General features: G+C 34.8%; 1 protein-coding gene across 7 annotated transcripts in view; it reads left to right on the top strand.

Moving 5' to 3' along the window:
• Positions 1-16677, top strand: part of SLC4A7 (solute carrier family 4 member 7) — a 148410-nt gene that overhangs the window by 67264 nt on the left and 64469 nt on the right. For 4 of the 7 annotated variants that reach the window (XM_037846162.1, XM_037846119.1, XM_037846127.1 and 1 more), the window contains 5 exons: positions 3413-3559; positions 8192-8330; positions 8879-9039; positions 9709-9897; positions 12487-12852. In XM_037846162.1, the coding sequence (XP_037702090.1) occupies positions 3413-3559; positions 8192-8330; positions 8879-9039; positions 9709-9897; positions 12487-12852 (1002 nt within the window). The remainder of the gene's footprint in view (positions 1-3412; positions 3560-8191; positions 8331-8878; positions 9040-9708; positions 9898-12486; positions 12853-16677) is intronic. The other 3 variants (XM_037846169.1, XM_037846154.1, XM_037846144.1) reach the window with 1 other exon arrangement.

Genomic DNA, 16677 nt, shown 5'->3' with positions numbered 1-16677 from the left:
TATAAAATACACAAACTCTAATGACAAATAGTGGTTTTGAACTCAATGTAAAATATGTAATTTTAGACAACTATATAAAGGTGGGGGAATGAAAGAGTATAGGAAAATAGTTTATGCGTCCTATTGAAGTGAAGGTGGTATCAAAGAAAAACAAGACTGTTACAGATTTAAGAGGTTAATTTTAAGCCCCACAGTAAACACAAAGAAATTATCAGAGAATATAACCATAGAGATGAAAAGTAGAGTTTGGGTTAAGAGAAATGGGGGAATGGGCAATGGGGAGTTAAGAAATGAGTGTAGGGTTGCGGTTTGAGGTGAAGGGAAATTTCTAGTAATGGATGATGGGAAGGTGATAGCATTACAACATTCTAAATGTGATTAATCCCACTAATGGAAGGCTAGGGAGGGGGGTGGAACGGGAAGATTTAGGCTGTATATGTTTCCACAACTGGAAAAAAAAAAAGACAGTCTAACTAGATGACAATTGAATGCTAAGGATGAACTTGGATAGGATTGGAGGATAGAGGACAGGTGGCTCAAAGGGACACAGTTGAGACATAAGGAAAAGGAAATATAGAATGTAAACTTTGTATCATTGTTGAATCTCTTTTACTTCTTAGCTGTGCTTAATGGAATTGCATAAAAGAATATTCTTGTTCATGAGGGAAGTGTATACGTGAATTGTAGTGTATGTTTAAGGATGTGTGCAGCTAACTCTCATATGTTCAGAAGACAGAGCAATAGATGAAGGATGATAGGGAGGGAAAGAAATAGCGATGTGACAGCATGTTAAAGTTGGTGGATTGAGCTATCAGGGGAGGGGGGTCAGGGTATGATGGAATTCTGTGTATGGGGTTAGTATTGTTTTTGCAACTGTGCCTATAACTTTGAATTTATTTCAAAATAAAAAAATAAAATAAATAAAAAAAAAACTCTATACCTGTCCCCTCTCTTCTTTCAGGGGCTCATTTTACAAAAAGTGGCACCCCTTGCTTTTGGGAGGATGAGGATGAAAAAAAAAAATTCAATAGAGAATTACCATATGACATAGCAGTTCCACTTCTAGTCAAATACCCAAAGATGTTGAAAGCAGGGACTCAGGCAGATACTTATGCACCAGTGTTTATAGCAGCATTATTCACAGTAGCCAAAAGGTAGAAACAACCCGAATGTCCATCAATAGATGAAAGGATGAACAAAATCTACACATATACAATGGAATATTATTTAGCCCTAAGAAGGATGAAGTTCTGAGATATGCTGCAACATGGATGAACCTTGAAAACATTATACTAAGTAAAATAAATAAAGCACTTAAGGACAAATACTGTATAATTTCACTTACATGAAATATTTAGAAATAGCAAATTCATAGAGACAGAAAATAGATGAGAGGTTACCAGGGATGGTAGGAGAGGGGAAGGAGAGTTGTCCCTTGGTGGGTATAGAGTATTTATAATTTTTGGAAATTTTTAAATTAAAAAAGAATAAAGAATTATGGGGTCAGGAAACATTCTGACAATTACTATGCTGTGTCAAAAAGGCCTAAAAGAAAGAGGAGGTAGGTACAAGGGAAATAAGGGGGAAAATATGAGTCCATTCCAGTAACTAATAGAATATATAGGTAAATAGATAAGTGTAGGAGAAAGGAGAGCTTTTCCTTTTAGTAGAGTGTTGAGTAATAAATTTACAGGGAATAAAATAGGAAAAAAAAATCACCATTTGCAAACATCATGTGAAGACTGATTTAGACAAGAATCATTGGGTGCTAAACCTAGGAGAAGAAGTTGAAGAAGGAGGAGATTTACATGGTCTTATAGTCTTTCCCTACAGAGATTCCTGATCGCTAAACGCAAAAGGAAAAATAGTTAACTCATTTAAGGTGTAACAATTTTGTGTGTGGGCATTTTCAAATATGTAACTCTCAAAAAGTTAATTACATTGTAACTAGAGATACTAATAGAATTTGATGCAAAGATTTAAGGTGGTTCTAGAGACTGAGTCCTTTTAGTACATTTAAACAAGGTCCCAAGTGTCCAGTTTTTTCTTATTAAAGACTTTTACCTCAAGAGAGTCTTGTATAATATATTCTCCCCGTGATTTCATTGGCTCTGACACACATTGCATTGTGCTCTTGTTGACAGTCTTTAAGAAACCTTTAATAGATTTTCAGATGATTTTCATATTCACCAAAGGAATAGGCCCTAAATACCTAATGATCCAAAATTAGAGTTTATTTAATTGCAATAATTGCAAAAATGTGCCGACTCATCCTATTGTTCATATGATACAACCCATGGTATTAACGTAATTGGCAATTTGCAGATTATTGTGTTTTTAAATTGATTCCAGTTAAATATATGCCAGAATTCCATTCTTTTCAAAAATTAAGACATTGGCTGTTTCTAGATTTAAATAATTGCTTTCAAATATCACCTAAGAATGAAGATCCAGAGTTACTTGAAATATTTATTTTTTGACATTATTATTATGGAGTTTGCTAGGAAAAAAATGTGATTAACTTCATATTTCAGCTTATTTTTATTTTGTACATTAAGGGCAAAAAATTTTTTTGCCTGATATTTTGCATAGTTGCAAATTAAACTTCTAGTCCACTCCCCCTTCTCTCAACAGGGCTTAGATAGGAAATTCATGTGAGCAACTAAGAAAAACAGTTCAGAGCATCTTCATATTTGCCGTAGTGCTGCTACTTATCTAGTTTCCTGATTCAGTTTCATTTATTAGTCATAAACAAGGACTGCCTTCATAACTGTTTTACTGGCCAGAATACAAAGCCAGGATAGTGCAACATTAATAGTAGCTTTTTCTGTTCTAAAAGTATATAGTAACTTTACTGTATTCCTTTTATCCAGTCTGACAATTTCTGTCCTTTTATTGGAATATTTGGACAATTTACGTTTAATGTAGTCCTCAGTAATTTTGAACTTGCTGTTTTGAGATTGGCAAAACTAAAAAATTAGTTAATATTTACAAACATAAATTTGTGACTATTATATAGTATTTAATCATCATTAAAATATGTCTTTTAAAGACCTGTACTAACTAGGCTTGGCACAATAAATATAGATGGAATTAATCTGTGTCTACATAGTATTATTTCAGGTGGGCCAAGTTCTTCTTTTTCAGAGTATCTTTTCAGGATTATGAATTAATGCTTATATAAGTAACCTTTACGTATAGTGTAATTGTTGGTTAATGGTAACATTCTGTGTAGTTCCCTATAGAATCAAGAGAAGTTAACAGGAAACTAGCATTTTAAAGTACATGAACATATATATACATATATATAATTCTTTGTTATCAAAGAATGTATATTTTTGTATACTTTTGTGTGTGTTACTTTTTCCATTTTGGAAACCCGGTAGTAATATATTTCCGAATCTTTTAATAGGTCATCGAGCTGTATATATTGGTGTTCATGTTCCATTTAGTAAAGAGAGTCGTCGGCGTCATAGGCATCGTGGACACAAACATCACCACCGGAGAAGAAAAGATAAAGAATCAGATAAAGAAGATGGACAGGAATCTCCTTCATATGGTAAGAGAAAATAGTAGTTCTCTTCTGACAGTTTAAAGTTCTTTTCTGGGAAGTATTTTTTTTTTTTAATTGAATGTTTTCTTTTAAAATTGGATGTCTACAATAATTCAGCCACATTGGATGTGTTGGGGAATACTAGCTGAAGCCAGAAAATTTTCTTTAGAAGAAAAATAATTAGTTTATAGTTAAGATCTGCTTGGGAGAAGTGAAAATAAAATGCTTTCTTTTCTTCATATATTCCAGCCTTGGAATTGTAAAAGTTGGAGCTTTCCACAGAAACTACAGTCTAGGAGGATTTTGTTTCCTTTCTTCAGTTATGTATTTCTTTATTGACATATGCAGTAAAAAACATCGGGAATCCTCAGGCCCCTGGGAAGGACTGAGTGTTTTTTCCTTTTCGTGAACATACTTTTTTAGCCAGAAGATTTGTGTACTCTGCTGGGTTACTTGATTCTCTATGCAAAAGGGAGTGCTCTGATTTGATAGTATTGTTTATAGAAGGACGAGGTTTTATTTTGGTGGTATTGATGTTTATTTGAAATTAGGGAAGTATAGAAGTGTCAGTAGAGGTAATATGTGGGAGATGTAAGAAAATGTTATTTAGTGGCAATTTAAGTGGCCCTGATAGTGAAAAAGGAGAGATCCAGAAAAAATAGCTATAGAGCCTGAGGCAGAGGAGTCTTAGACATTGCACTTAGTTGACATAGTAAACATCATTAGTTTATAAAACATCATTGGCTGTTGTGGATTGAATTATGTCCCTCTAAAGACATGTTCAAGTCCTCATCCCCAGTCTTGTTAGTGTGAGCTCATTTGAAATTTGTGATCTTCAGAGATCCTATTAGGATGAGGCCAAACTGAATTAGGGTAGGCGTTAATCCAGTGTGACTGGAGTCCTTATAAACAGGAAATTTGAGCACAGGAGTAGTAGTGAGGAGGCCATGTGAAGGAGGCAGAGATTGAATTATGGCTTGCTGGCAAGCCAACACGAGAACTCGCCATACTTTGTAGAAAGCATGGTCTGCTGACACCTTGATTTTGGACTTCTAATCTCCGAAATGGCAAGACAGTAAATTCCTGTTGTTTAAGTTGGCCAGTCTGTGGTATTTGCAGTAGCAGTTCTGGGAAGCTAAGATATGGCCCATGACCATCTTGGCACTGTGTGTGCTTTCTAGGAAAGCAATGGGAGCTGCACTCTTCTAGGCACTTGGATGCTATGCTAAAGGAAAGCTTTTATGAAGAGGGAAGGAAAGTAAGAATTACTGTTTATAATATGGATACAACATGAACATAAGAAAGAAGGTACTGATGGTCTGGTAAAATATTAAGCGCCAATTCTGTGCTAAATGTTCTACCAGTCCCTTGATGTAATGGTCTTTGATTTAATCTTCTCAGCAATTTTTTTTAAGGCAGGTAGTATTATTTTCATTTCATAAATGAGGAAACTAAAGCTCAGAGAGGCTAAGTAACTGGAATCTCTTAAGGACCTCTCATAAGAAATATTGATGGCTTAGTAAAATATTAAGTAAGTGGTCATATAGCTAACAAAGATTATGTAACTAGCAAAAGAAACCATCAGTGAATTTTATAATGCATCACTGGTGGACTTTGATGATATTAAGTAATTTAGAAGTATGTTACTATTCCATATGATGGACCCATCTGGTTTAGAATATCCTAGGCTGTTCTGTAAGTGGATCAGTATGCTTCTCCAATTTATACTGAATAAAAACGTACAAAATATTTTTATAGAAGTAAATGCTGTTTGCAAGACTATAAGTATGCTTATGTTAACTTAGTTAAGTGGCTTGATGTTTCAAGCTAAGATATGACATTAGAAGTCTTAAGTATAGTGGTTAGAAAAATAAATTATGGTGGAGAAAATATTCATGGCTTTTTGATGGCATACTTATCCCTAGAAAAGTTTTGTGCCACTGAAGGGGGGGTTTATTTTTAATTTTAAGTGCCAGCTGGTATTTTGGAAAGCTCTATGAATGAAGTCCCTTTCTTCCTCCTTTCTTCCCACCCTTTGCTCCCAAAGAAGCAGAAGAGCGGTTTGCTTCCACTAATGCTGTCAGCTGCTAAGAGGGGAAGTTTGAGGTTATACTTGATGTCAGAGTCATGATAAAAGCTATGGGATTGCTGCTTGGTGATAAGATGGAGTGGATGTACTCATCCATTAAGAGAATTGATTTGTAATTGTAGAAAAAACCATAATTAAAACAAAAGAGTACAGGGAAGTACTTATATACAGAATTGAGCTGAAAACCAGGAAAGAAGATTGTCACACAGAGAATTAGGAAGGCAGAGTTCAGAGTTGTTGGGAACGAACCATGGAGGAACCTAATAATTCATGGGGTATTTGGAGATGAACAGTTCTTTGAGAAAAACATCCCAAGGCTTTGGTCCTTTCATGTCTTAAAGAAGATTCTATCCTAGACCATTAGATCCTAAAATGGGGTATTGGTGTAACTTCTGTACAATGATACCTTTGGTAATTGGAAAATTTCTTAATAACAGAGATTTTAAAGATGTCAGACATAAAATATTTGCTTACCCAAGACCAGTGCAACAAAGAAAGTTTTTTTGTGTGTGTATACACATGTGTACAGGTCTAAATTACTACCTGCTTGAATTAGCCAGACAACTGGGCAAAATATGTGGAACAGTGGTTTTAAGACACTGGGTAACAGGCAGCATAGGATTATGATCCTAATAGAAGGGGGATAATAAGTGAGGTGAGTTCTATAATTGCCCAAGTTTATTGCCTAGGAACAGTCTCCAGGCCACACCATATGGAGGGGAATCCAAACAGAGCCTGGCAGTGTCTCTGAGGTGAGGAGATAGAGATTGGAATCTGGGGAGGCCAAAGAGGCTAGAAGTTGAGGTATGGAATGCCAGAGAATACAGAGCTACACAGGGAGATCAAAAGATCTGAAGAAGGAGCCTCTTGAGTCTTTGATTGATTCCTGGTCTGGGCATGTAGGAGAGGAAGCTACCCAACGCCTGGGAGATAAGCAGGGAGAAAGAAGTAGGCCAAACAATTCCTGGTGTTCATTCAAACCTGGGAATAGGTCATGTACCAACCAGTCAGAATAGAAAGCCTTTGTGACATACAGAACATTGGGTAGTTCCTGGAAGGATATTGGTTTACTAGAGAGTCTAAATTAGCTTTACACTAAAGGCTGGATCCGCTGTAAAAATTCTTAAAAGCAGGTCTCAAAGCAGGGATACGAATGGGTATTTGCACATGGTGTTTATGGTGGCAGTATTCATGATTTGCAACGGGTGGAGGTGGCCTAAGGGTACATGGACTGAAGAGCAGAATGGTGAACTGTGGTGTATACATACAATGGAACATTGAGTGGCTGCAAGGAGAACTGAAGGTGTGAGACATGCAGCTAGGTGCATGGACCTTAAGGAAAGCATTCTGAGTGAAATAAGCCAGAAATGAAAAGGCAAACATTATAATGCCTTACTAGTATGGACTAACTATAATGTGTAAACTCTGAGAATTGAATCTTAGAGCATAGATTATCAGGATTAGCCTTTTTATAAAGATTCCTAGATTGTAAACCCTTACAGCAGACACATCTATTCCTGAGTTGTCTCTAAATTCTAAGATGGTGAGCTCTTTGTGTATAATCTGGTTGGTCCCTGGAACTTCAGGTATCTTTGTGACACCCAAGACTCAGAGCTAGAGTTTGACAGCTATGAATGTTGGTATTACCCCATAGTAGCAATTGTTAAAAAAAAGAGTTCAGATTTCAAGTAGAGATATGAATGAAGTTTATCTGGTTAGGACTGAGGCAAATTAGAGTAAAGGGTAAAGGGTGATATTGAGGGTGTTTTAAAACTTCAACTTCTGTGTGAGAACAAAGGAAGAGGTGTTTATTTGGTGCAAAATCTATATTTCTGTAGCACACTTTATAATTTAACTTGTATGTTCAGTTTATTCAAACACCATAATTATATGGAACTTTGAATAGGGAGTGAGATCTGGTTGGTTTGTACAGGTTAGTGTGGAGCCCCAATACATCCCAACATAATTTGGGCAGAGAATAAAAATGTATTTGCAAGGCCCCCTTGAGGGACTGGGGAAAAATGTGGAAATATTAAACTTCCCCACTTGGGGAATTACTGATATTTTCACAAGCATTGAGGACTACCAATTTAGAAGGCCGAACCCTTGATGTTGGGACTTGCCCTTATGAAGTTTGTTACTGCACAGGAGAGGCTAAAGCTGCTTAAAATTGTGTCTAAGAGTCATCCCCAGAGACCCCCTTTTGTTGCTCAAATGTGACCTCTCATTCTAAGCCAAGTCTGCAGGTAAACTCACTGCTCTCCCCACTATGTGGGACATGACTTCCAGGGGTGAGCCTGGCCTTGGCATTGTGGGACTGAGAGATGTTGCCAGGGAGATTTACAACCCTGGGTGACTTGTTTCTTTTTAACAAATAACTTTTACTTTTTGTGATGTTTTTCTGATACACATTCTGGGTTGGTGGTCTGTGGTTTCTTTCCAGAATTACAGTATTTTTATATAATTAATAAAGAGATTAAAAACTTTGAATTTAAATTTGAATGAATCAAGGAAGATTTTGAGTGTATTTAAATTCTTATTTTGCCCAGATACGCCATCTCAGAGAGTTCAGTTTATCCTTGGTACTGAAGATGATGATGAAGAACATATTCCCCATGATCTCTTCACGGAAATGGATGAACTATGTTATAGAGATGGAGAAGAATATGAATGGAAAGAAACTGCCAGGTAGTATTTCTGAGTCTTATTTTTGAACTTGCTTTATTGATTTCTTTTATAATGAGAATATTAAATGAAATTATGAGCTATCCAGTGCTTTTAAATAATGAGCAGAGAGTTTATTCATTATTGCCTGGGAATACTATCCTTGATTTTTCTATTTATTTGCAAAGTTTGTTACCTTAGGTAACCCTTAATACTTTAATGTAGCACAAAAGGAGTTAATTTTGTAGTAGATTTTAGTGTCTTTACTTAAAGAATGATGTTGAAAAATCTAAATCTTATGTATTATAAGCATAAAAATGGACTAGAAGTGGAAACTATATAAAGTTTCATTGTTCATTTTTGTATTGTTATAGAACAGAGGAACTGCAGAGTAAACTCATTACTGTAGGTATTGTAGGTCATTACCCTAATTTGTAAAAATGTGTTTGTAACCAAATTTTGTTTTGGTGGTGGTAATCTTCCTCTTTGAAAGAACAAATTCATGTTTATGACATTAAAATAAATGGAACTTTCATTATTTATAAAGTATTTTTATATATTATGTATTACAGATGGCTAAAATTTGAAGAAGATGTTGAGGATGGTGGTGACCGATGGAGTAAACCTTATGTGGCAACTCTGTCTCTGCACAGTCTTTTTGAACTGAGAAGTTGCATCCTAAATGGAACAGTCATGCTGGATATGAGGGCAGGCACTCTGGATGAAATAGCAGGTTATAGCAAATTGACTTTTTAAATTAGAGATATTTAAGTAAGGAACATAAAGTGGTTAAACCATTCACTTGGCAACTATGTGTTGAGCTTCTTCTGTTCTGTGCAGGGCAGTGTGAGGAATAGACATATAAATAAGATACATTTTTTGGTTTGATAAGCTTGGAGTCTAGATGATTAAATTGGACTAGTGACTGTTGCCATTAGCAAGATGGAGTCAGTCCTCAGGAAATTCAGAGGAAGGAGTTTTTTATTTGTTTGTATTTTGTACCAAGGTACCACAGGACCTTAAATGTACAGCTTTTCCATAGAATTGGAACACATAGGTCTAAGGAGCGAGTGGTGCAAGAGAAAATAAAGTATTCTAAAGAGGAGGAAGAACAGGAAGAAAAGTCTAGAGGACAGGTGTGAATCTCTGTGTGTGTACAGAGATCTTGAACAAGAGTAATAGGAGATAACGTTGGGAAGATAGGTTAGAAATAAACTGTGACTGGCTGTGAATATTTAGTATTTAATACTAAAAGACAGAATTATGTTTTCTTCCTAGAACTAGTTAAGGATCTGATTTTTGTTATGGGGTTTCACTTAAACTTTGTTTATTCCTGTATTAGAACCATCCAACTGTTAGTTTACTTAGTAACTGCTTTATTATTATTTTTTTCTTTGTGTAGATATGGTATTGGACAACATGATAGCCTCTGGCCAGTTAAATGAGTCCATAAGAGAGAATGTCAGAGAAGCACTTCTGAAGAGACATCATCATCAAAATGAGAAAAGATTCACGAGTCGGATTCCCCTTGTTCGATCTTTTGCAGATATAGGCAAGAAGCATTCTGACCCTCACTTGCTTGAAAGGAATGGTGAGATGAGTTGTGGCATCCAATTTGTGCTAACACTTCTACTCTAACAGCATTCTAATGTGTAACAGTTAACAGTTGGGGAAAGACATTATTTCCAGAGAATTACATAGGTAATTTTCTGATCTTTTTAAATCATGTTATTATTTGTGCCTTTCTAAGATAACAATTCTAAAATGTTTTTCTTTACAATATCATGTTTGTAGAAATCAATATTTAGTATTCACTCTTACAGTGGCACAAATTAATTTTAAGTGTTGGTAATATTTAAATACTACCAATATACCTGTGAATTACTTCTCTTTCCTGCCTTTTTGTTTCTATTAAGGGTTTCTTGGGTAAAACTGATTAAAGATGCATAAACTATGATCTATAATTTTAGTTTAATCTTTTTAAAAAAATTCTAAATCTTGGTTTGCAACTTTTTATATCTAAATTTGATTTTTTTCCTAATCATAAATTTTGTTCCCTGAATATACTGTATTGGGTATAAACAAAGCATTTTGGGGTTTGTTTACGGATTTCACTCTCCTTTATTCATACATAGCAAATTTAGGCAGGGCTTTGTATAGAAGCTTTTTTGATTGTTCCTATTCTCACACTGGGTGACCTAGTTGCTGCCTTCCAAGATCTTGTTAATTGAGAATGGCTCTGATACAGAAACTAGTGGTAGAGTATGCAGGAAGTGAGGAGACTGTTTTATGGCTGTTTACCTCTGTCACTGCTTAAGACTGAAAAAATTGGAAGCCCCCTTCCCCCCTTTTTTTCTCTTCCTAAGCAGAGAAAAGCATTGCTGAAGGTTCTATTTTGGCTTTCAAAGAGAACTGTGATGACAGTGAACCGGAAAACCAAGGTGAAAAGGATTGCAGTAGTTTATGAGAGTCACTGTTGCCTCTAGCTGCTGCTGTTACCCAGGTCTTATGTAAATTGCAATGAAGAGGAGGAGAGTATGGGTCATGATGCCTTTCTTTTCATCCTTTTTAATCCCTGAAAGAATGGCAGAATGGCATGGCTTTTACGTGTTCTGCAAGCAAGCAGCCATAGGTGATAGATTTAATATATCTAAAGCTTGCACATACATATTACTTATTGTGTACATTAATAATAATCATCTTTGGTAGCTCTGCATAAGGTACCTAAGTACATTTTCTTCTGAGCATTTGACCGTTAGAACTTTTAAATCTGTTTTAAATTATGCCTTGGTGTATTTAAGGAACCTTACAAACAAAAGAATATCTTTTATAGACCTAAGTTCAATTTAAACACAAGCCATGTATGTCTCATTTTACCTCCCTCTTTTGTCTTTCATTTATTTTATGTTCTCTACTTTGGTGAAATGAGTTTATAACTCAGAGGGGACCCTATTAAATCTTTGTTTCTCATTTGCAACATTTCCTGATTATTCTCCGATTATGATTTGGTTACTTTTGTTCATAAAACAATGGATATTTTCTTTTACATGCCATTTTAGTATGGACATTGCTATCTTGTTGTTAAAGGTATTATGATTGTAATTCATCAGGTTTTTTTGCCTATAGGGTATTTTTTAATTAAATGGTGGTTGCTTATGGATTAGAGGTTGATGTTTAATTTAAATGTCTCTGGGATCTCTTGAACATGTAGCTTTGATTACATAGATCGTATGGAATTGATTGTTATAGTTTTTCATGTTTTTCATAAAAAAGGAATGCTATTCAGTTGTACTACACTTAATAGAAAGTATTTTAAGTATAAGTATTCATGACCTTTTGAAATATTGTTGGTTTACTTCCTTACTGCTGTTGTTGGTAAATACTTTATTCTTATCTAGTTAAATTAAAGATAGTATGAATATGATTAAATTTGTCTGCTGTTTTAGAGATGAGGAGCATAGTTTAAGGCATTTAATAATAAGTATATTTAGAGAGCTTAAGAATGCATGTCCTTTAAAATTGACATTACATTTCTTTAAAAAAAACATATCCTATAACTTGTCTTATATTTTTTAACTTTACTTGAGAATATCATCAGAAGGTGGTGCCTTGTTGACTTAATGTTATAAATATTTGGTATCAATTTTTAAATTAGAGACTATTAGGTAATGTTAATGTAGACTTTTCTTGTGAGGGAATTATCTATAGCTGTTTGGTACAATGTAGGAAAAATATGCTGAATATAAGCTATCAGTGCTGGTAAGTTTTGGTTTGAGTTCTATTTCTTAGATTATTTTTCTTTTCTAGTCACATTTGCTATTTATTCTTTATTTAAGCAAAAACTTAACATTGATATTGTCCTATTAAAAAAGCCACAATATTGGCCATTCTAATTTCTAACAGAATATTTTCCCCTACCAACTATCATTAATATTTGTTTTGTATACACTTTCAGGAACTAATTACAGTTCAATCAACTTTTAAGTGACTTTCTAACATTTAAAAACCTGGTTGACATACTAACCTTCACAGCATGAATTTGAAGTTTTTGGCCTTTAAAGCTTAAAATTTACGGTATAAATTGTGTGTGTGTGTGTGTGTGTGTGTGTGTGTGTGTGTGTGTGTGTGTTTGCCTTCTGCAGTGAACTTCATCATTTTTCATTTATTTGTTTTATCTCAGGGGAAGGCCTTTCAGCCTCCCGCCATTCTTTGCGAACAGGTCTGTCTGCCTCAAACCTTTCATTGAGAGGAGAATCGCCTTTATCTCTTCTCAGTCATCTTCTTCCTTCTTCAAGAGCTGGAACCCCTGCAGGCTCAAGGTGTACAACCCCAGTACCCACCCCTCAAAACAGTCCTCCTTCCAGCCCTAGCATCAGTCGCCTGACCTCCAGAAGTTCCCAGCAGAGTCAGCTTCAGGCCCCAGAACTGCTGGTTTCACCTGCCAGTGATGATATTCCCACAGTAGTAATTCATCCGCCTGAGGAAGACTTAGAAGCTCTGAAAGGCCAGGAGCAGAAGAATGAGGAATATGTTGACATAACTCCAGGCAACTATCCAAAATCCCCCCTGTGTGGTGCTTTTTGCCTCTGGATCACTTGCACTTGGAATGCCTTTCAGCACATAGCTTGAGCAGCATATGTAGATAAAGCTTGTGATTTATTTTGACTTCTGCATGTTTTTTCTTTATAGTGTGTTGTAGAAAATAATAGATTGTTATAAAAATTAAGTTCTAAAAAGATTACCAAAAAAAAAAAAAAAGACTACCCATAATTTAAGCCCTTTCAAATTTTTTCACTGAGATTTTAGATATCAGGGCTTTTGAATGGCTCAGAAGACCTTTGGAAATTTTCCAATTAATGTTTACTTTCCCATAGCTTTTTAAATGGTGGCTTTTCTTCTCATTCAGTTCATTCATAAATGAATGAACACATTGTACATAGATTATAATGAGGTGATATGCCTTTTATCTATTTGGTGCTTTTCTTCAAGGAATACAGTACCTTTTTAGCCTTTCTAACAAAGATAGAATCAAATGTTCTTTTTCTCATTTTTGCCTCCAAGAAGATTGAGATTCTCTTATAACTACCTGGAATCATCATCATTTCAAAAGTAGTGTTATATTTTGGAATAGACTTTAGTTATCCTTTATTTAATGCTATATCTATCCAAATTTACCTTGAAATTTTCAGCACCAGAGTTGTTATACTTGAGGCTAGGATTTTTTTTAATATGTGAATTAGAAAAAGTATTTCTTAGTGAGGGGAAGGCTTATAATTCATCTTTTTTTAAGGGTTAAGAATTATAGTAATTTTGGTTCTCCCTTGTATATTAATTATATATACATTTACACGCATATTTTTCTATTGAATTGATACAGAAAAAAGTATTGGGTGATTATGTTTTGCTTAAATTTCATTTATACGTCAAAATATGCATAGGCTAATGCTAACTAGTGGTTTTGAATACATAATAACCATTATCACAGTTCTCCATAATAATGATACTGTTTAACACTTTAGTGGTAGCTTACAGTTATTAAATTAGCCTATTTAGTACAGATAAAAATTTGCATAAGTTAGGTGCACACACACCAATTTTCAGAAATCCAGACTCAGAAAAATGAAATAACTTCCCATGGGTCATAGAACTAATAAGTGATAGCCTAAATCTTTTGGCTGTAAATCTGTGTGTTCTTACCACTATATGACAAACATCTCTTTCTCTATGGCTTTATCAAAACACACCAAATTCATTTAATGAAAGCACATTGTAGTTGTCAAAAAAGGTTATGATTTTAGAAGTATAAATGGCAATTTTGTGGCTAAAGCATTGTAACATTAATTTTGAGCATAGTTAAAACTATTAGTGTTATACTTTGTTCCAGACACAGTGATATGTGCTTTTAATAAATCAAATTTCTAATTCTTATCACAATTCAGTGAAATTGGTTTATTCCTATTTTACGAATGAATAAGATCAAGACTTGAGATATTAAAATCATACTGTAAATAACGGGAGCAGAGATTTGAACTCAGATCTAACTACAACTAGATCTGTAGTATAGTATTTCATTGTGAATTTTACTGGTTCATGAAAAAGATAAACATAATGATGAGGGTAACTGTAGAGAAAGGAGAAAAAATACCTAGACATAATTTCTCAGTCAGAAATAGTCAGTACTCTTGTCTTAATTGAGAAAACCTACCAAAATTCACTGATTTTTCTTTGAACAAAATGTTAGCTTTAAGTTACTCCCTTGCATTTGTTTTTACATCGCTCAGTAACACTGAGCATCTCTTGTTTTAGGATCTTCTATGTTATTAAGAAGAGTCTGTAAAGTTTACATAGGAAGGAGGAGGGAGAGGACATAATGGTTCATAATGGCTTGTTAGGCCATTTTGTTAAGGGGATAAAAGAAATTAACTGAGAATTGAGGTACACAATTAAGGTTTTTTTCCTTTTGGTATAAGATTGCCATGAGATTTATCACCATAAATCTTGAGAAGAATTAGAATAGAGAGAAGAGAAGGAATTTCTAAAGACAAGAAAAAGCCCATAGTTACTCTTTGAGAAGACATCTATAGAAGGTACATAATTGCTGAAGAAAAAATAGGGGCAAAAAAATATTATTCCCCTTTTAATTACCTTTGGTGCTTATGGCACCAAGACACTCTAGTTGTTTACTTGAAGTCTGATAGTATCTTAGAGGAGGAAGGTGGCCTCAGCATCATTTTGGAGATGTTAAGGTCATGAGTTTTTATGTCAAATGATCATAACTTGTGTCCACTCAGAAAAAAAAAAAAGAAAGTGGCATTTCCCATTAGTTTTTCTTTGGAGGGTACTTACACATAAAAGAGGTGAACTCATTTTTAGCATTTGTAACTGCCTTCTAAATGTTTCTTGACGTCAGCACTATTGACAGTTTGGGCTGGATAATTCTTTGTTGTAGGGTCTGTCCTGTGCATTGTAGGCTGTTTAGCAGCATCACTGAACTCTTTTTTTTTTTTTTTTTTAATTAAATTCAGTTTTATTGAGATATATTCACATACCATACAATCATCCATGGTGTACAATCAGCTATTCACAGTGCCATCATATAATTATGCATTCATCACCCCAATCCATTTTTTTTTTTAAATGCCATTTAATTGAGATATATTCACACACCATACAAACCATCCAAAGTGTACAATCACTGGCTCGGCGTATCATCACATGGTTGTGCATACAACCCTATGACCAATTTTAGAACATTTTCATTACTCTAGAAAAGAAGTAAAAATATAAAAAGAAACCCTAATCCTTCCATACACCTTATCCCCCCATTATTGACCCATAGATTGGATGTAGTACATTTGTTACTGTTGATGAAAGAGTATTAAAATATTAGCTACAGTCCATAGTTTGCAAAAGGTACATTTTCCCCATATAGCCCTCTACTTTTAACTCCTTGTAATAGTGTCATACATTTGTTCTAGTTCATGAGAGAACTTTTTAATATTTGTACAGTTAATCACGAACATTGTCCACCATGAGATTCACTGTGTTATACATTCCCATGTTTTAAGCTCCAATTTTCCTTCTGGTTACATACATGATTCTAAACTTCCCCTTTCCACCACTTCAATGACCTTTTTTTTTTTTTTTTTAAATCTTCATTTTATTGAGATATATTCACATACCACGCAGTCATACAAAACAAATCGTACTTTCGATTGTTCACAGTACCATTACATAGTGGTACATTCATCACCCAAATCAATCCCTGACACCTTCATTAGCACACACACAAAAATAACAAGAATAATAATTAGAGTGAAAAAGAGCAATTGAAGTAAAAAAGAACACTGGGTACCTTTGTCTGTTTGTTTCCTTCCCCTATTTTTCTACTCATCCATCCATAAACTAGACAAAGTGGAGTGTGGTCCTTATGGCTTTCCCAATCCCATTGTCACCCCTCATAAGCTACATTTTTATACAACTGTCTTCGAGATTCATGGGTTCTGGGTTGTAGTTTGATAGTTTCAGGTATCCACCACCAGCTACCCCAATTCTTCAGAACCTAAAAAGGGTTGTCTAAAGTGTGCATAAGAGTGCCCACCAGAGTGACCTCTCGGCTCCTTTTGGAATCTCTCTGCCACTGAAGCTTATTTCATTTCCTTTCACATCCCCCTTTTTGAATTCTTTTCTACAAGCTGCCAGCAACACTCTCCAGCTGTGACAACTGAATATGTTTACAGACATTTTGCCCTCATGGTGCCAAAATCATCCCCAGTTGAGGACCACTGACTGCTGTAACTACTCCTAATTTCAAATGTCTAGTTACAGAAAACTCTTGATATCTTTGACTTACCTTTATTCTAGTTAGATT

Source organism: Choloepus didactylus, chromosome 1 (assembly GCF_015220235.1).
Source record: "Choloepus didactylus isolate mChoDid1 chromosome 1, mChoDid1.pri, whole genome shotgun sequence".
Taxonomy (NCBI): Eukaryota; Metazoa; Chordata; class Mammalia; order Pilosa; family Megalonychidae; genus Choloepus; species Choloepus didactylus.
This window is presented reverse-complemented; position numbering and strand designations above follow the sequence as displayed.